At 50.0% G+C, this 24698-nt stretch overlaps 1 protein-coding gene across 1 annotated transcript; it reads right to left on the bottom strand.

The window, feature by feature from the left end:
* Window positions 1–139: 139 nt before the first annotated feature.
* Window positions 140–21369, bottom strand: FBXO21 (F-box protein 21). Its single transcript, XM_038152502.1, has 12 exons — window positions 21085–21369; window positions 18437–18572; window positions 15870–15964; window positions 14075–14196; window positions 12305–12451; window positions 11676–11809; window positions 11314–11450; window positions 10473–10649; window positions 9668–9800; window positions 6379–6569; window positions 5331–5488; window positions 140–1789 (listed from the first exon to the last, which is right to left on the bottom strand). Exons 1-12 carry the CDS (start codon window positions 21294–21296, stop codon window positions 1611–1613), a joined length of 1821 nt encoding a protein of 606 aa, XP_038008430.1. The 5' UTR covers window positions 21297–21369; the 3' UTR covers window positions 140–1610.
* Between the last annotated feature and the right edge of the window lie 3329 nt (window positions 21370–24698).

Raw genomic sequence — 24698 nt, 5'->3', positions numbered from 1 at the left:
GCCCAAACCATCCTGGGATTCTGACTCTATTTAAAGACAGCGTTCTGCTTGGAGCAGAGCCCCCTCGGCACTCCTCACTCTCTCCCCACAGGCTGCTCTTCCTGGAGCCCCAGATCCCTGCAGACCACCACCACCAAAGTGCTGGGCTCTCAGCATTTATTTCCACAGCAAACCGGTGCTCAGGGTCGCAGGAGGTGACATGCAGGGCAGGCATTGCTGGAGAGGAGGGCTGTGATTCCACGTGGAGATGCCTGTAGTGCATGAGAGACTAAAGAGCATCCACCTACCTCTACAGGGCCCTAATTGTCAGCTCGGAGAGAAGAATTACTGTGTTGCAAGTGGACAGTGACAGGAGACACGAGCCGCAGCTACTCTACACACATTGCTTCAGAAACCACAAAGATATGCACAAACACTGTGTCCCTCTGCACCCCACAGCCCCTGAGTCCAGAGGAAAACCTCTTCTGCAGTGCTTCTGTCTGGGCCTTCGAGTCAAGGTTAGAAGTCATGTGCCTCGAGCTGCTAAGCTCTTCCCTTTAGGCAGCCAAGTCTGCACCCCCCTAGAATCCGTTTTCTTTTGGCAAGAAGGAAGAAGGCCTCAAGCTGCAGGAATTAACATCTTGCTTCCATAATGGTTTGGCTAACTCCAGGGATGGCCAGGTTCCAGTCATCATTCCACTGTATTGCATAAATACCTATTGGAAAAATAAATTGGAGATGGCAGCGAGCGGCAGCTCCGCGTCCATCGAAGTCACTCGAGGTCCCACCAAACATCCCCAGGAGGCTCCAAATCCTCTGGGAACACTCACGGCTGTGCCACAGATCCCACCTTGGACACACACGATGGACAGACCGAAGAACAAGGTCAGGACATGGGCTGGGTGCGTTCAGCAGGCATGGAGAAAGGCCAGGAGCTCCTCCTCTGCTTTCGGAGTCTCTGCCGTTGGCGAGGTGGCCACCTGGCCCCGGGTCAGCACTGCTCACCAGCCTCACTGCTGCTGCTTTTGTGGCTGGAGCTCTTTCCCAGGCCCATGAGGATATTGCCAGGCCCAGAAGGATATTCCGGATTGGAGCAGTAGCTCTAGGAACAATCAGACTACAGAGGTGAAGCAATACCTGACCCAGAAATTCAGACCGGAGAAGACAACAGGGAAACGTGAGAGACTTTAAAAACTATTGCCTGCATGGGATACACACTCAAACCAAACCAGACACACACAGCCAAACAAAAATACTGCCAGGACAAGCCACTTCCTTCTCTGGAAGAGGGGATTCCTCCAGATTCCACACCAGGATCTCGCTGTGTTGACCTTCTAAGGACACCACAGGAGGAGCAGAATGTGCAGATCCTTCCCAAGGACAACGCTCCCGGCACAGCCATCCCTGCAAGATCCTCCTGCTGGGCCTCAAGTCCCAAAGTGTCCCTGTGCCTTCGGGCCAGGACGGGCAGGCAGACAACGGGAAGATGCTGTAGCACCAGTTTCCAAGTTCAGTGCAGTTTTCAATGCATTAAGCCAAAGGATTGTCACCAAACTTGCTTCCCACACAAGTTCTGCAGAGAGGGAAAAGCTACACTCCAGCTGCTTCCGTCCCCAGGCTGCCTTTGGCACTCACTCCTTGCCCGAGCTGTAAATCTTCTGCACCGTGGCTCGGGTGAGCTCCAAATCCTCCGGGTAGCGAATCTCCAGCTCGGTGTTTGCCAGGTAGTGCACGCCGGTGAACTCGGAGAAATAGCGGCCGATGTCGGGGTGGGGGATCTCCCGAGGCTCAGCGTTGTACTCCAGGTTCTCTGTCAGGGGAGGGAAGCAGCAGTTACCAGCACAGAACAGCCTGCTGCAGGCAGTGAACCCTGCGCCTCTCTCAGGCCTGCTCGTGTCTCTGAAACACCACACATGGTGCCTGAAAGGAAAAAAATGCCCTAATGCAGGAGAATGGGCAGAGCCTCACCTCCCGGTGACCCCACTGAGCAGGGACACGGCAGCTGGCTCATGCTGGGATTGCCTGGCATTGGGCTGGAGGAGCAGGACGCTGCTCCCACTCTGCTGCTCACAGGACTCGGTTGTAAGCATGGGGAGAAGCTGCTGCACTGAGCTCTGCTCCCCCCCTAATCCCTCACAGCCCTGGGGGGATCTGTTTTAGGAGAGATCCCCACAAATGCTCCAAGGTGAGCCCACCTGCACAAGGCTGTCCTGGCAGAGGAGCCAAGAGCTTCCTCCCTCAGCCTGTGTTTCCATCATGCCAAAGCCCAGCATGTGCCTCCTGCAAAACAGACTCCCCTAAATCCAAACTTCCCCAAGTCCAGTGAAAGTCCCTAAGAAGGACATATTTAATATTTCCCACAGCAGCTCCTTTCCTCCAGATAACCTGATTAGGCACAAGAGTTAAACAACACTGAACCACAAAGATGGCCCCTGAACACTGAACCCCAAAGGTGGCCCCTGAACATGAACCCCAAAGGTGGCCCCTGAACACTGAACCCCAAAGGTGGCCCCTGAACATGAACCCCAAAGGTGACCCCAGCCAAGGGCTGCTCCGCAGTGTCGGTGCAGAGCAGGGACTGGGAGTAAATCCCACAGGCTGGAGCTCTGCAGCACTCCCCAAATGATGTCATTTTTTTCCAGCACACTGCCAGATAAAACAGGTAGTATTAGCTAGGGAAAAAAAAAGCTGCATCAGGATCAAAGGCTGACTTTGGGCAGGGCAGGAGCGAGCCGGGGTGCAGGAAACGTCATTCAGGAATAATCTGTCTCTGAAATCCAGTTCATTAGTGGGAACAGAGAATTCCTATTAATCCATGCAGGCTCTTTGAAGCTGCTGCATGCCAGGGTGTGCAGCCAGCAGCACCAGAGCTTTCCACGCCTCAGCAGCCTGGTGCAGTCCTAGAGGCTTGCAAAGGACCTTTTTGGATTCTGCACCACTGCGGAAAACAATTTGCACTGCTGAGTGCTCTGCAGCAGCATGGCTGAGCTGGGAGCTGTGCTCAGGAGCTGCAGGGATGGGGCTGCAGGGATGGAGAGCTGCAGGGATGGAGAGCTGCAGGGATGGAGAGCTGCAGGGATGGGGAGCTGCAGGGATGGAGCTGCAGGGATGGAGAGCTGCAGGGATGGAGAGCTGCAGGGATGGGGCTGCAGGGATGGGGAGCTGCAGGGATGGAGCTGCAGGGATGGAGAGCTGCAGGGACGGGGAGCTGCAGGGACGGAGAGCTGCAGGGATGGAGAGCTGCAGGGATGGGGAGCTGCAGGGATGGGGAGCTGCAGGGATGGGGAGCTGCAGGGATGGGGAGCTGCAGGGATGGAGCTGCAGGGATGGGGAGCTGCAGGGATGGAGAGCTGCAGGGATGGGGAGCTGCACGGATGGGGCTGCAGGGATGGAGCTGCAGGGATGGGGAGCTGCAGGGATGGAGAGCTGCAGGGATGGAGAGCTGCAGGGATGGAGAGCTGCAGGGATGGAGAGCTGCAGGGATGGGGAGCTGCAGGGATGGGGAGCTGCAGGGATGGGGAGCTGCAGGGATGGAGCTGCAGGGATGGGGAGCTGCAGGGATGGAGAGCTGCAGGGATGGGGAGCTGCAGGGATGGAGAGCTGCAGGGATGGAGAGCTGCAGGGATGGAGAGCTGCAGGGATGGAGCTGCAGGGATGGAGCTGCAGGGATGGAGCTGCAGGGATGGAACAGCAGCTGGCAGGGGAACAGGCTGACACAGGCGAGTTCAGCACAAGGTGGGAGCCTCCCAAAGGTGCTGACAAGCAGTTTTGAGTCACTGATCTCTCTCCTGTGCTGTCACAAAGCAAACAAAACACAGCCAAGAGTGGACAGGTACCAAACTCCCTGAACAACACAGGAGTTCTAGAGTTAGCTGCATTCAACCCACAGATTTACAGGAAGGCCTCAAACTGAGGTACATTTATCTATAATAAGCTTGGGGTTATTTCTGAGCTGGTTAAATTAAACTCCACATGAGGATTTGTTTAGGATTCTTTCAGTAAAATCTCTCCCTCCCTCCCCAGAGTCAGGTCAGGAGGATGTGAAATAACCCTTCCCAAATGATCTGAGGATGTTTTAGAAGGGATATCAATAGCAGCAAGAACAAACCCTTCACTTTTCTCCAGCAATATCAGAACTCTTGGAGGCCACAGAGATGCAGTGATAACAGTGTCTCCTACACAGAGATAACAGTGTCAGCCTACCCTGCAAGAACTGTGGGACCAGACAGGGTTCTGTTTGTTTAAACATCATTAGACACAAGATAAGTGATGACTCAGCCCCAGCAGCACTGGGGACAATTACCTGATTAGGTAATTACCAAGATGCACATTTTAATATCAACTCATGGCACATGAGAATTTCTGGGTTTAAGACTCTCTGAGGCCAAGCCCTGCCTGATCTGACCCGTCAGGAATTGCCACTTCGTCTTTTTGGGTTTCTGAATATAAAAAAGCCAATCTCAGGACAGTGGGACACACCTGCACTTCAGATCTACAGAGGGAGGAGTGTCCCTGCCTGTAAAACCACCTCTTGTCACACCTCTTGTCACACTCAGGGGACAGAACATGATGGAGCACTCAGGGAAAGGGCATTTTGGTCAGCATTCCCCCTCCAGCAGCTTCCACATCTTCCCTCAGCCAAACACACTCTGGCTGTGCAGCTGCCCTGCCTGGATGGGACCTCCCTGTCACAGGGGGAACACAAACATGAGGCAAATTAACATTTTTACCATATACAGAGGCACAGATGAGCTTCTCTTTTCTAAATTTCTTCAGAACTTTAGTTCAACAGTTCTTCCTGTATCCCAGCCACACTCTGACCAACAGACAGTTTCCTCTTATAGCTTGTTGCATAAAGCACACGTGACACAGAGATTTCTACACTCCCTGCACTTGTGAAGAGACATTCATTTTTGCTCTGGTTAAAGGTGGCACTAACAGCCAGGTTACCTGTGTCCCCTGGGATCCTGGCATGTGACAGTGGCCAGAACCATGTCCTCACCAGCAACCCCTCACTAAATCCCATTTCCAGGTCCTGTCCAAGGCACAGCTGCCAGGAGCTGCTGACTGACCTTCAGCCTCCAGCAGAAGCTGAATTATTTCTCTCAAAGCAGCAATCAAGGTTCACACCCTGAGAGTGTCCAAAACACTTCTGGGGCAAGAGGAGCTCCCATCAGGAGGAGCCTTCATGTCCATCCCAGCACTGCTGATTCCATGGAGAGCAAACAGAGCAGGCCACGACTCAGGATCCTCTCCTTCCTACCTCCACCTTCACAACCCTCGTTAACTACACCTAATTAATCCATGAAGCACCCCTTTGTCCTGGTGTGGGCAGAGTGGCCCCAGCTCACCTTGGGCAGCATATCTGCAGGAGCCATCCTCCACCAGGACGTTGTAGAAGGGCTGGTGGGGGCCGTGGGGGAGGCTGTGCACATTCATGTTCCGGATCCACTCGTGGCCCATCATGCAGGCAGGATCCCAGCCATAAATCACACAGTTGTAGCCATACCTGATTCAAGAAATTGCACACAAAGGCTGTGGAAACTCCAGAGCCAGCTCTTTTTCCTCAAGATTAACAGAGCACAAACAGGATAGGAACCTCCTGAGAGCTGGCACAAGGAGGAAAGGAGCAAGAGGGAGAAAAAACCAATTCAGAAAGACTTTGTGTTTGTATTTTGAGGTGGAGGGAAGTGACTATGAATGACAGGACAAACAGCCAGGAATAAACAGCTGAAGACAAAGGAAAACCAAATGTGAGCAAGCAAACAGAATGGCAAAGAGCCTGGAAGTCAGCAGCCATAAGAGGAAGAAAGAAATAAGGAAGGATCAACCACTCTGCTGGGCTGTGTAACTACTCCTGTGCTCATCACTGAGATGTGGCAACCCCAACACTGAGAACAAAGCCATCACTATTTACAGAATATTCATGGGGTTAACTGTGAGGTGCTGTAGCTGTCACTGCTGATACCCCCAAATATGCTCTGGATGTCTTGGTGAGTCAGAGGAGTGGCCAAAGCAACACAGTGCAGGCAGGAACAGGGAATGAGAGAGCAGGGAAACATCCACAAACTGTCCTGGGAATATCAGAATCGAATTTGAAGTTGACTCTGTTGCACAGTCCCTCATTAAGTGATTGCTGCTGTTTCCTGGAGAGCTCTGTGCTGTGGGGATGTTACCTGTGTGACAGAGGATGATTCAGACGAGTCAGGCTCTCTGCAGTGCAAACATTTGCTCTCTCCAGGCACTCCCAGAGCCTCCCCCATTTTCCTGCACAGGACAGACGCACGTGCCTGGCATTTCCCACTCCTCCTTGGCACTAAACCACATCTCACTGCTGTCAGCTCAAACCCTTCTGCTCTGCTGCTACAGAGATGACTTTGGGGAAGGCTCCAAGCTCACCTCTTGTGTTTCATGATGAGCCCAATGGAGAAGCAAACCTCCTTGTGCTTCTCATCCGAGCGGTGCTTGACCTCGGGGCCCAGCTCCTCCTTGCGCCGCTCGATGTGCTCCAGGGTGTGCTGCACCAGGTACCCCACAGCCCCGTGCTGGGACGGGTCCAGGGCCTGGATGTGCTGCAGGATGTCCAGGACCTTCCAAACCACAGCAAAAACAGGTTCAGAACACGTCCCTGCAGCAGCACAACTTATACATTGTCTTAGGTTGAAAGATTTAGCTGGAGTGTGTATTCTATTGCCAAGTGTGTGTTCTATCCCCATCTGTCAGAGCTGGGGCAGTTCTCTGCTGTCCATGGGGCAGTTTTTTTCTTTCTCTCTCCCACAGCCAATCCTCCCTCCAGGAGATCTCTGCTCTCCATGGCCACTGAGTGTCCCTGCATGGCTGATCAAATTCCATCATCCCATGGCAGATGGGATGGCTCATGCCCAGGGCAGGAGCCAAGCATTCCATGGCTCATCCCATGGCTCATCCCATGGCTCATGCCCAGGGCAGGAGCCAAGCATTCCTACCTGGATCCAATCTGAGCCTGGAACAGCACAGCAGCCTTTGCCCCCTGCATTCCCAGAGGAGCAGCTTTCTCCTGCCCTGCACTGCCAGAAGGAGAGCAGGCCCATCTCCAGCAGCCCTGGAGCTCCAGAGGAGAACTCCAGCCTTGTGCAGGATCCCTGCTCCAGCAGAAGCACAGCTGGCCCTGCAGGAGGGCTGAGCCACCATGGAATGGCACTGCTGCCACCACCCTGACACACAGGGGGTCAGCTCCTGTTCTCACTCTGGCAGTGGTTTGTTTTTTGTTTACACTATTGCATTTGTATTTTTAATTTTCCTAGTAAAGAACTGTTATTCCTATTCCCACACCTTTGCCTGAGAGTCCCCTAAATTCAAATTTATAGCAATTTGGAGGGAGGGGGTTTCCATTTTCCATTTCAAGAGAGGCTCCTGCCTTCCTTAGCAGACACCTGTCTGTTCAAACCCAGACATAAACACTGACAGATGTACTGCTGGAGTCAGCTGCGTGTGAGTGCCCTGAGATATCTGCAACAACATCTTCCACACTGTTCTGTGCCACAGCTTCATGGTCAGCCTGCACACAGCCTGCTCTTATTCCTTTTCCCTTTGTAAAGCTCCCAGCTTTAGGAAAGGGACTGGAGAGCTCAGCAGCTCCTTAAAATGCAGCCCCATGAGTTCATCACATCCTGTTCAGTGCCCACAGACCATCTCTCAAGGTTTCTGGTCAGGAGAATGCAGTTCCCAATGTCCCACTGGGAAGTGATTCCAGGTGACTTCTGCTGCTCTGGAGAACTAATATTTTAACTTAAAAGAGCTTCTCAGCATGTCTGTGAGGAGCAAAAATAGGGCAGCACAGGAGGAAATGGAAAAAACCTCCATGATGCTTTCCCAAGGAACAACTCAGAAAAGCTGCTCGTGTCAGGATGACTGAAGAACACAAAGCAGCAAAGCTCTGCAGATCCACAGCTCCAGCCTCCCAACACCCTCCGGCACGACATCAGAGCACCTGCTGCCAAGTTTGTCAGAGGCAGGCAAAGGAAATTTTAATTTTTTGGTAAAAGCAAGGAAAAAAACCCCAACCTGTTGTGTAAACATGCTGGGAAAAGACAGGTATCTGTCTCAACATCAAATATCTCAAGTCCCAAAATCTGCCACACTTTGGCACCTGGCAAAAGGATTGTCTCCTTGATCATAGGTTTGGTCATTAAGTTCAGAGCAGCAGCAGAAGAGGAATGAAAATCTCAGGCTGTTCAGCATGAATGGCAGCCAAAAATCGAGGAAAATCAATTTCAATAAAGGACAGGTGAGTAATTCATGAGAAGAAACACAGCTCAGGCTTCTTGGCCACTTCAATTCTATTAAGAATTAAGAAGGATGTGAAAATCCTGAAAAATCCTAAAGGAAGGAAGTAACCACATCTGCCAGAGATTCTTGGGAATCTTTTTTACAAATTATTTACAAATATTTAGGGCACCATTAAGTGTAGCTCTGCAGGACTTGTTAGATTTCCTACCCATCCATAAATCTGGCAGCCCCTGTCAAAGCTGGTACACTGTGTCCTGTCAGACACAGCATTCTCTCTGGTTAGCTGCAATCCTGCCCGACAGCCTGGAACGACTGGATACAATCCTGAAAAATCCAAATTTGCTCATCTCCATTGCAGCTGGTGCAGAGAGCTCAGTAAAACTCAGCCCTGGGGTTGGGTTCTGTGTTCTGGGGGGCTGCAAATCCGAGTCTGGTGCTCTCCAAACACATCCCTGCGTGGCAGGAAGGGGCAGGAAGATCTTTCAGTGTTCCCTATTTATGCCCAGCTCACTGAGTCCCTGCCATACACAATTTTTTGGTGCTGGTTTTTCTGTGCTGACCCTAAAATTTGCTGCCATAAGAAAGGAAGGCCAAGCTTAGCAGAGTTTGCTCTTCAAAGGGAAGCACAGGCAGCTTCTCCAGCAGTCCTGTTCCAGCTGATTTGGTGGGAAGAGCTGTGCTTCTTCTCAGCTTCTGTCCAGCCAATATTCCTGTCCCCTTCCCAAACCTCACAGGTGGAACTGGCACAGGCTCCACTGAACCAGCACAGGGAATTTTGAGTATGAAAAACCTCTGTGCTGCAGTGACACACTAAAAAACCAGACTTTTTTTGAGTTACAGGCTCTTCCCTGATTCAGTGAAAGCCTTGGATGATCCACACAACCTGTAAATCTCAGCACCTTCCATCCCACACTCCCAAGATAACAGGACTGGAGTTGTTACCCTGAAGGAAAAAGAATTCCAAGGACAGGAATATCAAGCTGCTTTAGCCACAGACTGTGTGGCCGAAGTCGGGAGCACAGCTTTGGTTTTATTTATAAAAGATAACTTCCCAAAGTTTTCTGATAAGGTAATTGCTCCCTTTCCAGGAGCCCAGCAGGAGTTTTACCACAATTTAGGCACAGAGCAAACAGGATGCTCTTATAACTCACAGTCCATGGTGTTGGTTGCAAGACAAGCTGTAAATCATAAATGATGACTCAAAGCTGCTCCCAAGTCTCCCCCAGGACAAGCAGCCAAGAATCATCCACTCTCCCTGCTTCAAATTGATTCCCTGCAATGTGAGAACTCCTCCAACTGCATTTATTACAGAAACAACTCGTGGCAGACTGTAAAGCAGGCTGACATAGCCCAGCAATCAATAACCCAGTGTTGATAGCGCTCAGCCTTCCCCACAGCATTCCCCCGAGTGCCCAGGTACCTTTTCTGGCCAGATTCCCAGGTGGAAGTATAACCTGGCCTGGAGCATGAGGTGCTGCACATTGTCTGGATACATGGCCAGGTACAGGTCCAAGGAGTCTCTCAGGAGCTGGTAGGACTGGTCAGTGCTCTCTCTGCCAGCAGAAAGGAAACTCACCTGTGAGGCTCTGCAAGCCTGTCCCCAGAGCTCCCAGGGACAGGGGCAGTCCCCAGAATGGTGCTGCATGCTCACAGCAGTGACTCCAGCCCGGGCTGTCACTCACCACAGCAGCCTGCTACAAGGAAAAGCACTCCACACCTGATCACTGAACTCTGCCCCCCACCCACTGCTCTTCTCCTGGGTCAGATAATCCCACACAGAGAATTCACTCTCCAAGCCACTTCCTTTTGTTCCCCTGACACTTACAACAATCCTTCCACTCCTGTGAGTCTGTCTGCGGCTGCTCAGGTCAGGAGGATTTGGAAAGAAAACGTAATGTTCTACACAGCAACAGGATCCCTGAAAATGCTCATTTGAACATGGGGGTTGTGCTTACCACATGACAGGAAAAGGCTCTGCTCTCAAGGTGGACAGTCCCTCTCAGCTTTTCACAGAGAAAATAAAACACCTTGTCTATTTTCTTGAGAGGAACTAGTTTCACTTAACATTTTTGTTTCCCCTCAGATGCAGGTGATTAAAATGCCTTGTGGCACACAGAATTTTCAGGATCTCATGAGGTGAGTGACACCTTTTGGAAGCAGCAATATTGGACATGCAGATAACGTACCCCTGGTCCTTTTTCCCAGGGCATGGATCCTCAGCTCACCTCTTGCCAAGGTTCAGGAGGTTCCCCACCATGCGCTGCAGGACCTCCTTGGAGGTCACCACTCCATAGAACTCCTCTGTCACGTGGTGCCCGATCAGGTACTCGCACTCCTTCACTGTCAGCTGCTTCCCCTTCCCAAAGGCATCGATGTAGGTGTAGTCAAAAATATCTGTGCTTCTGAAGAGGCAACAGAGAGCCCAAACTGGGATCAGGGTCTCGTGGTAAAGCAGGGTTTGCTGCTTCTGTTCTTCCCTCAGCACTTCCAACCCATGTCCTTCATTCCTCAGCTCCCTCCTGAACAGAGACTACCTGAGAGAGTACCTTCTCTCTTTTCCATAATTCCCACATCACCTCATGGGTATTATTATTATTTCAGGAAATCTGTTATTATCCAGCAGCAGCAGAACTGAGTTCTAGGAAAACTTTTCCTAAACATCTTCATTCCTCAGCTCCCTCCTAAACAGAGACTACCTGGTACCTTCTCTCTTTTCCATAACTCCCACATCACCTCGTGGGTATTATTATTTCACAAAATCTGTTATTATTCAGCAGCAGCAGGACTGAGTTCTAGGAAAATTTTCCTGAAGATCTTGTTTTTCCCTCCGTATAGGTTATAATTCCATGTGGAAAATAATTAAACATTCTCCTCCAGGTCTAGAGCAGGAAATCTATTAGCATTCAGCAGCAGCTGAGTTCTAGGGAAACCTTCCTAAAGATCTGCTCCTTCCCTCTGTACAGGCAGATGAACACAATTAAACACTCTCACATGGGTCTGGAGCTGTAAATATGTTCTGGTTTTTGTCACTGAGGGCACAATCTCAGAGTTCAGCAGGTCACTCACCCTTCCTTCCCCTGACACCATCGCAGTAGGAAATGGCTGGGAAAGTTGACAGGCTCCAGTTTGACTCCCAGCTGCCTGGCAATTGTTAAATAAAGCACAGACAAACTGATGGGAATTCCTGTCCTGCGGATCAAAACCTGGGGGAGAAAAATGAGACAAAAACACAGGAGGGATTTAAGAAGAACATGGATTTCAAGGGTTGATTTCACAACTGAAAATGCAACTTGACAGAATATGCACTGAAGGATAACATATTTATTGAAGAGTTGTTCTTCACAGAGAATTATTTGTCTGGCTACACTCAGACAAATAAAGTGTCTCAAGTCTTGCAGCCTCCCAGTTTTTGTCTGACACAAACATACCTGGTGGATGTAGGAATTCAGGGAATTGTAGTAATCCAGCTCATTTCCTTTGTATTTCAGCTGCTCATACAGGACACAGTTCATGGCATCAAGCACCTGCCTCTGAAGTTCCACTTCTGGAATGAGAACCTCTCCTGGAAACACATGCAGTGAAATAAAGACTGAGAAAACAAGAGTACTCAACCTTTATGCAATGAGATCGTCACATGGGCAGGCTCAGTCTCTCCTTGAAAGCTGGAAATTACTCAGTGTTTATAAAACCAAGGAGCAAGATGCTGCCTGACCTTTGGAGATGATAAACATGCACCTTTCCACTGGTGATTTTCTGAGATTGGCAGGAAAGAGGTTGGTTCCCAGTCCCACAGCTCAGCTGTAGATAACAGGACTAGTAAGATTCCAGAGACAAACGTGAAAAAATAGAATTCCCCTCCCAATTCTTTCAGCATCAGATGGTCTGAACCCTGGGCTACTGAACAGCTGTTTCTTGAATGATGGCTTCAGCAAATGTCACAATTTTGTTTGCCAGGGGATAAAAACAACAGCTCTTTAAGCTGCCACAACTCCCCAGCTGTTTGAGCTGTGCAGAGGTGCAGGAAGGCTCTGCAGGAAGGCACATTTCTGTACAGTACCTGCCTTGGAAGCCAAGCTGGGGTGCCTGGGGTTCTTGGTCCGCAGCACTTTGCGCACTTTGTCTGTGATATCGTCCACCTGAGCCTGGACACTCTTCAGGCAGATGTCTGACAGGGGGTTGCAGTACTGATCAATCAAAACAGCACCTGGAAAAAACAAACTGCATAAGAAACAGGACTTCAGTTTTTTCTTTGCTTGGTTTTGCCTGCTCTACATTCCAGGCATGCAGCGAGCGGCTGCAGCAGAACAGCAGAGCTCTGTGTCTGAAACCTGCTGTCATCTCCTGGATACACAAAATGCAGAGAGTGAGCTGACATGAGAAATCACCAGCTGAACTCAGTATTGGCCTCTCCACCAGGCTGAAAGGTAGCCTGCCTTGAGCAGGAATGCTGCTGGGTCAGCTTGACCAGCTCTGCGCTCACACCGCAGCCCCTGGCGCCTCCCCAACGCACAGAGATTTTTATTCAGAGCTGAAACAATCCCAGCTTCACTCCAACTGCCTCAGTTCTGATTGCTCCCTGTCACATCCTCCCTATCAGCCTTGTTCATCATTTCCTCATCTGCTACATTCATCCTTCTCTTCCACACCTGCTCTCCATCTTCCTAACGCAACACAGAACAGAACAAGCTTTTGTGTTCCTCCTGCCCCAGCCTCTGCAGGAAAAGATTTCCCTTTCACAGAACCTTTTCCTTGGCACCTCTGCTCTTTCCAAAGCCTCCTCTTGTTCAAGCTTTGGAATCAGCTGTAAGGATTTTGCATGGACCATACCTCTTCCAGCCTCCTACGTGGCTTTGTCAGCATGTCCATGAGAGGCCTATAAATCAAGGAATTCAGCAGGGCCCTGTGTGTTCTTTTTGTCCTCCCAAAGTGTTCCCTGTGCTGAAATTCCCAAAACACTTCCTGCTGGTGCTTCAAAGACACGTTCATGGCAGACAAACCACACATATTTGTGACCCACATGACTAAGTCTCATAATTAATTTGTTTTTTGCTAAAAAATGTCCCTTTTTGCTTTCCCTTCTTGCCCTAACAGCCCCTTCTTCAAAGTCTATTGCATTAACAAGAACCAGCTCTGGTGGTACAGCCTCTTTTGTCCTCTTTCAGGGACATTTTGGAGTGTGGACCAAGAGGAAGGGACTCTTCTACAGCCCCAGGCAGCTTCTGAGGCATTCAGAAGACAGAAGAATAATCCACCAAACTGAGGACATGAACAGCAGAAGAACCAGAAGAAAGAGCTTTTTCTTCCTTAGCAGGTGTAAGTGCCCTCCCACCATGTGACTGGACTTGGATTTGTTTCCCACCAAAGTCTAGCACTCAGTTCTTGAGACACTGCCAGTGCTTAGGTGACAATTCCCTCTGCTTGCTCCCTGCCCATATCTGAGGAGCTCCTGGGAAGAGGGAGAGCAGGGAGCTGACTGGGAACCAGCTCAGGAATCATTACAGCTGCAATGTCAGTAATGAGGATCGAGCTCATTTTCTCAGCACCGTGCTCAAGATTCCAGTGTTTTGCCATTTTCTGCCTTCAGCCCAGCTGTCCAGGGGTGATTTTTCAAGCCCACGGCACTGAGAGCACCTGATGCCATCCTGACATTTCGATGCAACGCTGCTGCGGGATGGAAGGATCCCAGACACATCCAAAATCCACCCTGAGCTCTGAGTCATTAGCCAAGGGCCTGCTGGAATCTAAGCAAGGCAGGCTCCTTGCAGGTGAAAGCAGGATGGAGAGCAGTCATTAGGTGCTCTGGCTGGGCTCTCTGCCAAGGACTCACCCTCCAGGAAGGACTGCCGCTCCGTGGGGCGCTGCAGATACTCCTTCAGGTTCTTTAGTATGTTCTGCTGCCGTAGGAAATAGAGAATTTTCTTTGCATAGTACTTCCAGGTGAGACCTTTCCTGCACAGTTAAACACAAGAGGAAGCATTCCCCTTAGCAGGTATTTGAAGGGTGAACAGTTGGCTTAAGTTTTAATCCAAGTTTACAGTTTGTTATTGTTATTGTTTTTCTCAACAAGCACTGTCACTTCAAGCCAAAAGGGGAATGCCGAGAGGAATTTATCACAGAAAGTCACACAACTTGCAAAACATTGCTCCTATCATCTCCAATTTTCATCCCATCACCAATACATACTTTTGAGAAGATACATTATCATGGGAAACAAGACAGATCCTAATTAAAGGAGCTCAGGAATATCTGATTCAAATCCTATACTTTATTCATAAAACATTACCCTCTGTCTGACTGCATCTCTCCAGAGCCACTCCTAAAGCATCCTCTTAGCATTAAAAATACATTGATGAGGGACATGAATGTCAGTCCAATAGCATTCAGAAGAAAAACAAAATTCCCCAGAGGAAAACCAACTCTGTAGCTCTGAAAATGCAGGAGGAGATCAACAGTTGCTCTGCAGATGACACAATTCCAAAACTTTTTACAGCAAAGCCCCATCCCTTTCTAAAGCCTCTCCATCCTCCTGGACAGCAGGGCAATCAAATTCATAATATTTTATCTTCTTCCAATAAACTGGGATCCTCAATAGGGACAACTGCTTTATTGGGATATCTTCCAGGGAGATGATTTAGCCTAATGCTCCTGAATGGCACCGACTACAGCTTAATCAGGGTGTAATTAGCATCAATTCTGCTTTATGGGGAGGCACTTGGCCACTGCAAAGCCTCAAAAGCTTTTCAACCAGTTGTCAAACGAGAGATGATCAGGCCCAGCTCAAATAGAGCAGGCAATAAAATGGATGGGAAAAGGCAAAAATGAGATGATTGCCATTCCAGTTGGGTTTTTTCAAGCCCTATTAACAGTCCCTCTAATCAAGGCTATTAGGCCCCATTAAGGACGTTTATCGCAGCTTTGTATCACACCAAACCCAGCCTGGGTAGGTGGTACCAGCAGAAAAACCTTCAAATAAAGCAAATAAAACCCTCAGATAAACCTACTCATCTCGCTCAGCGTTCATCAAGGTGATGAGATTACCCAGGCAGATAAAACCCAGGAGGTTTATTCACCACCTGTCTGAATAATTTACAGAACTGCAAATTTTGCAGTGGCTGAACTCAACTCAGTTGCTTCTCTGGGGATGAAAATTGGACCAACCTACTCCAGCTCAGACAAGAAAAGAAAAAGCTGGAATTTCAGGGTACAGGGATTCATGGTGGCATTCCTGAAGGATTCCTGCTTCCCTCTGGTGCTCTGGCCTAATCCTGCAAATCAGTTCAGCAAACTGATCCAGGCTTAAATCAAAAAGGAACAAGAGGATGGGAACTGCTTAGGCAGAGCTGAGGGTGCACGGGATATGTCCCAAGAGATGCCAGGAGCTGGCAAGGAAATAAACAACAAAAAGCACCACAAAGCCAGAAGATCTTCCCCTTGTGGGACAAGGTTCCCATGGTTTCCTCTGGAAACACTCAATCAGCTGTGAAATCAGGCCTCAGCAAGCCTGGGGGGGCTGTTTAATGAGTGACCAAGGGCAGAAGCTGAGGTCAGGCATTAACCAGGGTATTTTTGCCCTTGAACTGGTGAAAGAGGGAACTCCCTGCCATTTCTCAGCCCTCTCTTACCTTCCTTCCATGTTGAGGATACACATCAGCTCATCCTCAAAGAAATGGCTGGGGCACCCCAGAGTCTCAATGTCACTGAATCCATCACAGGGCACCTGCCAAAGCAGACAAGGAGTCATGCACAGCACAACAGGTACTCCCATAACTTCAGAAAAAGTCTCAAAAACAAATCAGTCCATTTTTTTCCCCCAATTTATTAAAGAGCTTTAAAATGTCCTGCTCCCCAAATACTCCCAGTCTGTACCCACGGATTTATAAATCCATTGAGAACCCCAGGAACATTCTATAGAAATTTCAGCCCAATTCTACAGCAGTTAGGGCTGTGATGCTGAGTTCAGGACCAGCAGAATCACATTTATGCAGGGTGGGCACAAGCTGCAAGTGATTTTAAGTGGTTGACTGAACCCCTCCATACATCCCCTGTTCAGGAGATTCATCCTGGGTGAAGGAATGAAGAGGCAGGAGCCTTTATTTTTTGCAACAACCACTTCTGCATCTATATTCAGAGCTGCTATTTTCTTCCAGAATTCAGAATTACTTTTTAAACTTTGGCTGAACTGTTAAAAAAAATAGGCTTTCAAGCTTTTCACTATAGGATATGGGCTCATATATGGGTTGAAAGCCTTCTCCTCTCAGCTCTGAGCAGGGAATCAAGCTGCAGTTTCTGGCCCCACAGGAGATGGTTCTCATCATGAGAGAATCATTTGGGTATTGCTTCATGGTCTCTCCACAGTCTTTGCATACGTGATCAAAACAGGAGGAATCCAGGAGCTGCTTCTCCCAGTTAATGCTCTGACAATTCTCCATGGACAAATGTCTGGCTGCTGCAGAGCAGAGCAGCCAGGAGACACCAAACACCCACCTGGCCCCGCTGCCTTCCTTCTGCACAGGAGCCATAACAAGGGGGCTGTTCAGTGGCTCTTGTGTGGGATTTTGAATTCAGCCAAAGTTACAGGCAGTATTTACATTTATTTCACAGAATTCCAGGGTGACCCAGCTGCACAGCTTGCCAAAATCCACGGCGACCAAGCAAACAGCCAAGTAACTCCTGTCTCATGTCAGTGTGAGACACCACATTTTCACCTTTTGCCCACTGAACACAGAAGCATTTCAGGGTCATGGCTGGCTGGAGAACTTCAAAAACACACTTTGCAACTGAGAGGCCCTGTTGTGCTTTGCTCCTGCGCTCAAAGGGCTTGTGACAGCTCTCAGAACTCGTCCTTGCACAAGGTCTGCAGTGAGAAACAGCGGCTGTGCTTTGTGTCAGCGAACCCTGCGGCCTTCAGAATCCCCAGAGCCAGGAATGAGCTCCCAGCAAAAAGCAAAGAGCTTTCAGGGCTGAACGCAATCCCAGGCTGTGCTGCACTCCACACACCTCTGGATGTGGAACTCTCTCCCCTTCTGGCTGAGTTTCAGCATTTCCCACCAAGTCAGGAAATACAAAATCTCTGAGTGCACAGTGGAGGTGATGTGGAGAGAGGGGCGAGAGATACTAATGAAAAGAATTGATCACAATCAAGGAAGGTGAATCTTTGAATGATTATGGAATCATGGAATATCCCAAGCTACCACAAGGATCATTCAGTCCAACTCCTGACCCTGCACAGACATCCCAAAATCCCACCACATCCCTGGCAGTGCTGTCCAAATGCTCCTGGAGCTCTGGCAGCCTCTGGCTGTCCCCACTGCCCTGGGGAGCCTGGGCAGTGCCCAGCACCCTCTGGGGAAAGAAGAACCTTTTCCTAATAAAAACAATAATAAAGACTAAATAAACACATTTTTAAAAAGGGAAAACCCCTCTAAAAAATAAACAACTTTTGAATGGTTTAAGGATTTTTAAAAAATAATACACCCTGGTGATGTGAATGCTCAGGCAGTGTTGAGGAAACAGCCCCATGCTGCTCCAGGGGAGGTTTAGGTTGGATATTAGGAAAAATTGATTATTGAAAGGGTTGTCAAGCATTGGAACAAGCTGCATAAGGAAGTGGTGCCATTGCTGTCCTTTGAAGAAGTTCAGTTTTCTGGACCCTTGGAAGGAAAATGTCCTGGCAGCAGCTGCTGCTGGGTTAGTGCAAGGACCAGCGCTGGGCTCAGCTTAAACCCTTCTGGCAGCAGACCAAGGGCAGAACGTGGGCTCTGAGGCTGCACCGTTTGAGAGCCACAGCATTTCTGAAAGAATAATAAAGATGCTCTTTGTGTACTCGAGAAGCCATGCCAGGGTGCAGTGAGAGACCTCAGCCTCTCTGAGCTCTGCTGTGTGCCCAGCAGACAAAGCTGAGGGACGCACACGAGCAGCCCCACAGACACCTGGACTCTGCTGCTCCCTGCTCCTCCTTGCACAGGAGCAAGATTTGTTTTCCTCGGGGAATTTAGGAATGTCAGCTCTGGCTTTCCAAAGGTCCTTCGAAGGGTTCAGAAAATGAAGATGTGGTGCTGAGGGCCAGGGATCAGGACTTGATCCTGGAGGCCTTTTCCCGCCTTAATGATTTAATTACTGATTTCATTAATGATTCTACTGGACAAGTGGCCGGGCTGCTGCACACACACACACACAGAGGAGGTCTTACGTGTTCTGAGAAGAACCTTTTGGAGAAGGAGGCCACGATCCTCTGTGCCTCCAGCCCCGCGTTGTGCCGTGCCTTGTACTCCTCCAGCCAGCTGACGCTGTCGCTGTGGCTGTAGTACTTCAGCAGGGATGGCCACCTGCACACACACAGACCAACAGCATCGTTAATATCCCACCTCCCTGAGAACCTCCAGCATGACCTGAGGAGCTGAGACAGAGCCCAGACACGGCCCAGCATCAAACTGTATCAAATTACCTCAGACATCAAAGCACAGCTCCCCAGCTGCAGCTGCGCATTAATGATTATTTAAAAGCAAGCTCTCCTGAAGCCTTCAGAGGCTCCCACTCCAGGATTTCAATACCTAAACATCCTAAATGCTTCAGTTTTATAATTAAAAGAGTTTGCCACAAAGAAGGAAGCCAACCTGGCACTGAACAGAAGGGGAATTCTCTGTCCTGTGTTCTTCCTACCACCTCGGGGAGCTCATTAAAACACAGCTCCCTCCACTGCCCTTGCTGGTGGCAACATCTACGGGAGGAAAACACAACCTGAAGTCAAATTGTGACAGCTCAATGCTTCTGCAGCTTGACAAGAGACAAGAAAGAATTGTTTGAAGGAAAAAAAACAAAACACCTCACAGCCTTCTTGTAAAAAACCTCTCCTTTACTGAGACTCAAAGACCACACATTTCACAGCTCATCCAGAATTTCAAGGTTCAGCTGAAAATCCAACTTCAGGGCGTGCTTTGGGGGCTGCTAGCAGCACCTTTTGGAATAAAGTGGGTGTGTGCTGCCACAACACAGCTTTGTGCCATAAAATAGGTGCCAGCACTGAAACTCCTGCTGCTGAGAAGACACAGGACCACTTGTGTGAGGAACATGAACAAGAATCAGCACAGATGGAAATATTTTGGAAGTGAAGCTGAGGGAAAGGGCTTTCTTTTCATTTTTATGGGGGGATTTATTCCACATTTTGAAATGCTGTTCATTATTACTGGTTTATAGAAAACATTTTCCTTTGTCTTAGGCTCTTTTCAGGTTTTATATATATACATATATTTAATTTACCAAATATTGAAATCACTCCTCCTGTATAACAATTATTACCAGTGTCCAAACAACACCTGGAAGGTATTTCACTGCTGGTTAATAATAAAACTCCCCTGCAGTTGTCTCCACAAAATAAAGTCAAATAACCTCGCATTACATAACAGCCTCTCTCCTGATGAATCCCTGGCCTTTCAGCTGCTGCTGAAATGCAGCCACCTCACAATAACCATCACAGTCCTCTATTCCGGGGTGAGAAAGGAGAATTTCATGGCTTGGAAGGACAGTGGGAATTTTGGAGAGATGAAAGTGCCATTGCTCAGGACAGAATCCAGCCAGGATGGCAAGGTCAGGGTGAAGCCTGCTGCCAAAAATGCCATTATCAAGGACAGAGGAGGGGAGCAACGTGTGCCAATCACCCACCACATCCCATTCCAGCTGCTGGATCCCAGCCAGGGGGACACTTGCAGGAATTGCAGCCACTGAACTGGTGAAAGTCAGTCCCAGAGCCATGGCTTGGTGCAGTGGAGGAGCTGTAATTTACTTTTTTAAAAAAAGCAGCGATTTTTTACCCCTGTGAAAAGGGGAGAAAAGGGAGCAATCCCCACATTTGGGCTGAGCTGAATCTCAGGAGCCAGCTGGCAGCGAGAGAAAGCAATTCTGCTGCTTTTCCTGTGCCAACACAGACAAAGGCAGGTAAGAGATGAGCCTGGAGAGCCTCGGGGATGAGAGGAGCTGCCCTCAGGACCGCTGAGGCCACCACAGCATCACCAGTGTCACACCCACCCTTCATCCCAGCCAAAATATGCACAGCAGCCTGGGAGAAACAGAACAGCAGCAAAAGCCCATCCCAAGGACCTGGGTGTCTGTGAGAACAGCTCTCCCCAGATCCTCACGCACAAACACCTCTCTGCTGTCCAGCATCAATCCTGAGACGGGTCGTGGCTGCTGCTTTGGAAGTTTTGGAGGAGTCAGGGCGGCCAATCCACAACCCCAGTGCATGATTCCACTGCCAGGGCCCGGGCTGGCCCTGGGAGTGCAGGGGACCCACGGGTCCCGGTGTGGAAAGGGGGGAAAGAACCGATCTCTGGCCAGGGGGATCCCCTGCGAGCAGCGGGCTCGGCCCGGTCTCTCCCCGCGGGGTTTGGGGGGCAGGCAGCGGGCTCGGCCCGGTCTCTCCCCGCGGGGTTTGGGGGGCAGGCCGCGGGCTCGGCCCGGTCCCTTCTCTCCCCCCGGGCTCCGGGAGAGCAGGCAGCCTTGCAGGAGCCCTCGGAGCAGCGCAGAAGCCGTGGCCGCCCCATCCCCGCAAGTGCTCCAGGCCGGGCCGGATAACCCTGGAGCAGCCTGGCCCAGGGGCCGGTGCCCCGCCCGCGGTGAAGCGATGGCTTCGCAGCCGCCTCCCACCGCAGCGCTCGGTGCCGCTCGGTGCCCCCGGAGCGCCGCAGGCTCGCCCGGCCCGGGCGGAGCTCAGCGCGAAGGGACCCGGCGGTGACGGCGGCACTTGCACCGCCCCACGCGACCCTCCCGGCCCGGCCCGACCCTCCCCGGTGCCGCGGAACGCCGGCGGAGCCCGTTCCCTCCGGGCCCAGCGGCGCTGCCCACCTGAGGCGGAAGCGCTCCCGCCACACCTTGCCGCGGGGCTGGCACGCCTCGCGCAGCCGGCGGCAGGTGCAGGACACGCGGCCGATGTCGGCGGCGCCCAGCACGTCGCAGCAGAGGATGAGCTCCAGCAGCTCGCCCGGCAGGTCCGTCAGGCCCGTCCCGCCGCCGCCGCCGCTGCCGGGCCCCGCCGGGCCCGCGGCCTCCGCCGCCATCTTGGCTGTTTACCTGCGCTCCGGGGCCGCCGGCGCTTCCGGGGAGGGGCGGCCCGGGGAGCGTCCGCCAAGTGCGGCCCCGGCGCCGAGCGCAGAGCGCGCAAGGGAGCGTCCGGCAAGTGACGGCAGCGGCGGCGGACGGAGAGGGCGCGGGGCTCTGCCCGTACCGGGAGCGGAGTGCCAAAGAGGGACAGGAGCGCTATCAGTGCCGGGAACGGAGTGCCAAAGAGGGACAGGAGCGCTATCAGTGCCGGGAACGGAGTGCCAAAGAGGGACAGGAGCGCTATCAGTGCCGGGAACGGAGTGCCAAAGAGGGACCGCAGCGCTATCAGTGCCGGGAACGGAGTGCCAAAGAGGGACAGCAGCGCTATCAGTGCCGGGAACGGAGTGCCAAAGAGGGACAGGAGCGCTATCAGTGCCGGGAGCGGAGTGCCAAAGAGGGACAGGAGCGCTATCAGTGCCGGGAGCGGAGTGCCAAAGAGGGACAGGAGCGCTATCAGTGCCGGGAACGGAGTGCCAAAGAGGGACAGGAGCGCTATCAGTGCCGGGAACGGAGTGCTAAAGAGGGACCGCATCGCGGTGATCAGTATTGGGAACGGTGGCCAAAGAGGGATCTCATCAATGCGTATCAATATCGGAACAGCGTCCGAAAGGGGACTGGATCAATGTGATCAGTATTGGAAAGGAGGTGCCAGAAAGGGGTCAACGTGATCAATATTGGAAAGGAGGTGCCAAAAAGGGGTCAACGTGATCAATATTGGAAAGGAGGTGCCCAGAAGGGATCAGTGTGATCAATATTGGAAAGGAGGTGCCCAGAAGGGATCAGTGTGATCAATATTGGAAAGGAGGTGCCAAAAAGGGGCCTCATCAATGCGATCAGTATTGAAATGGAGTGCCAAAAAGGGGCCGCATCGCAGTGATCAGTATTTGAAATGGAGTGCCAAAAAGGGATTGCATCGGGGTGATCGGTATCGGGAATGGAATGCCAAAAAGGGATCAATGTGATCAGTATTGGAAACGGGGTGCCAAAGAGGGATCGCATCGGGGTGATCAATATTGGAAACAGAGTGCCAAAGAGGGACCGCATGACCACATCAGTGTGATCAGTATTGGACATGTGGGCCAGAAAGGGCCGATACATCGATGATGATCAATATCAGAAACGGGAGCCACAAAGGGATCAATGTGATCAATATTGGAAAGGGGGTGCCAAAAAGGGATCTCACTGATGTGTGTCAATATTGGAAACAGCAGCCAAAAAGGGAGTGGATCAATGGGATCAATAATGGAAAGGGGGTGCCAAAAAGGGCACTCAGTATTGGAAAGGGGGTGCCAAAAAGGGTCCTCATCAATGTGTATCAATATTGGAAACAGGGTGCCAAAAAGAGACCTCATCAATGTGTGTCAATATCGGGAATGGCGGCCAAAAAGGGATCGATGTGGTCAGTATTGGAAACGGAGTGCCAAAAAGGGTCTGCATCAGTATGATCAATATTGGAAATGGGGCCCAAAAAGGGACCGAATCAGTGTGATCAATATCAGAAAGGGGGTGCCAAAAAGGGGCCTCATCAATGGGATCAGTATTGGAAAGAGGGTGCCAAAAATTGACCTCATCAATGGGGTCGGTATTGGAAAGGGGGGGCCAAAAAGGGACTGTATGAGCGTGATCAATATCAGAAATGGAGTGCTAAAAAGGGATCTCCTCAATGTCTATCAGTATCACAGAGGGGGTGCACAGCAGGGATCTGTCAATGTGCATCAATATCAGAAAGCAGATCCCAGAAAGGGATCCTATCAGTGTGTATCAATAGCAAAAAGGGGGTGCACAGGGTGATCTGCCAAGGTGTATCAATATCGGAAAGCAGATTCCAGAAAGGGATCCTATCAATGTGTATCAATAGCAAAAAGGGGGTGCACAGGGTGATCTGCCAAGGTGTATCAATATCAGAAAGCAGATTCCAGAAAGGGATCCTATCAATGTGTATCAATAGTGAAAAAGTGCCAGAAAGGGGCCTCCTCAGTGTGTATCAACAGCAAAAAGGGGGTGCCCAAAGCAGACCTGATCTAATCAATACCCAAGAGGCAGTGCCCAAAGGGGACTCCTCAAAATGTATCAATATCAAAAAGGGGGTGCCAAAGGGAGGCCTTATCAGTGGGTATCAATATCTGAAAGGATGAGCCCAAAGGGGGCCTTATCAGTGTGTATCCATACCTAAAAGAGGTGCACGAGGGAACATATCAATGTGTAAAAATACCTCAAAATATACCAAAAGGAGACTTATCAATGTGTATAAGGTCTTTTAAGGATAAACTGTCTAATTAAGAAATAACACTTAAATTATGTTTATTTTAACGTAATAACTAATTACCTGTGTTCTGTAATGTGGACTTTTTAATCTAATTGCACAATACTACTTAAATACTACTTAAATTTGTGAAGAAGATAAAGAAGGACTAACTTCCACCCTAAAACCTCTATCTTGTTTTATATTTATATGTAATATATAGATATGATATTTGTAATATATATGATTACATAATTATATCTATTATATATGATATAGAATATATATTATTATAGAACTATATGTATAATATATGTATATATATATAACTTTTATATGTTACTATATTTAAAACTTTAAAACCTTAAACTCTATGTTTTCCGCCATGTGATATTACACACTTCTATTCAAACTCCACACCCATAATCTTAATTTTATCATTCCATTTTGGAAGCCTTCTCCACGGCCTCAGGTCCAATGCAGCGTTCTCTTGAGGGCCAGTGCCTGTTAGCACAGAAAATCTAAAATTCTCAGTAGTTGAGGTTCTAACATATCAGTGCCTGAAGGGGTGCACAGAGGGGACCTCATCAATAGGCAGAAATACCTGGAGTGGATCAGTGAGTATCAATACCCCGTGCCAGGGCCTGCCCACCCTCCCAGGGAACAATTCCTTCCCACTGTCCCACCCAACCCTGCTCTCTGCCAGTGAGAAGCCACTCCCTGCCCATGCAAAAAATCTCTTTTTTAACAAGCCCCCTTTTCCCTTACATGGGAAGATCTTTTTCCCATGGGAAAAGCCATGTCCATGTTTCTGCCTCATTGCCCTGGCTGCTTCCTCATTTCTTCCTCATTTCTTCCTCATTTCTTCCTCATTTCTTCCTCATTTCTTCCTCATTTCTTCCTCATTTTTTCCTCATTTTTTCCTCATTTTTTCCTCATTTCTTCCTCATTTCTTCCTCATTTCTTCCTCATTTCTTCCTCATTTCTTCCTCATTTCTTCCTCATTTCCAGGCCTCTTCTGGAAATTTCCAGGCCTGCCTGCCCTGCTTTTGCTGTGTTCCCAAGGCTCCAAAACTGGCCCTGGATTGCAGGCAGCCAGCCCTGTGACATTTCCCCC

This window comes from Motacilla alba, chromosome 15, assembly GCF_015832195.1.
Source record: "Motacilla alba alba isolate MOTALB_02 chromosome 15, Motacilla_alba_V1.0_pri, whole genome shotgun sequence".
In the NCBI taxonomy this organism is placed as follows: Eukaryota; Metazoa; Chordata; class Aves; order Passeriformes; family Motacillidae; genus Motacilla; species Motacilla alba.
Note: the sequence above shows the minus strand (reverse complement) of the source record. Positions and strands in the feature narration are given on the sequence as shown.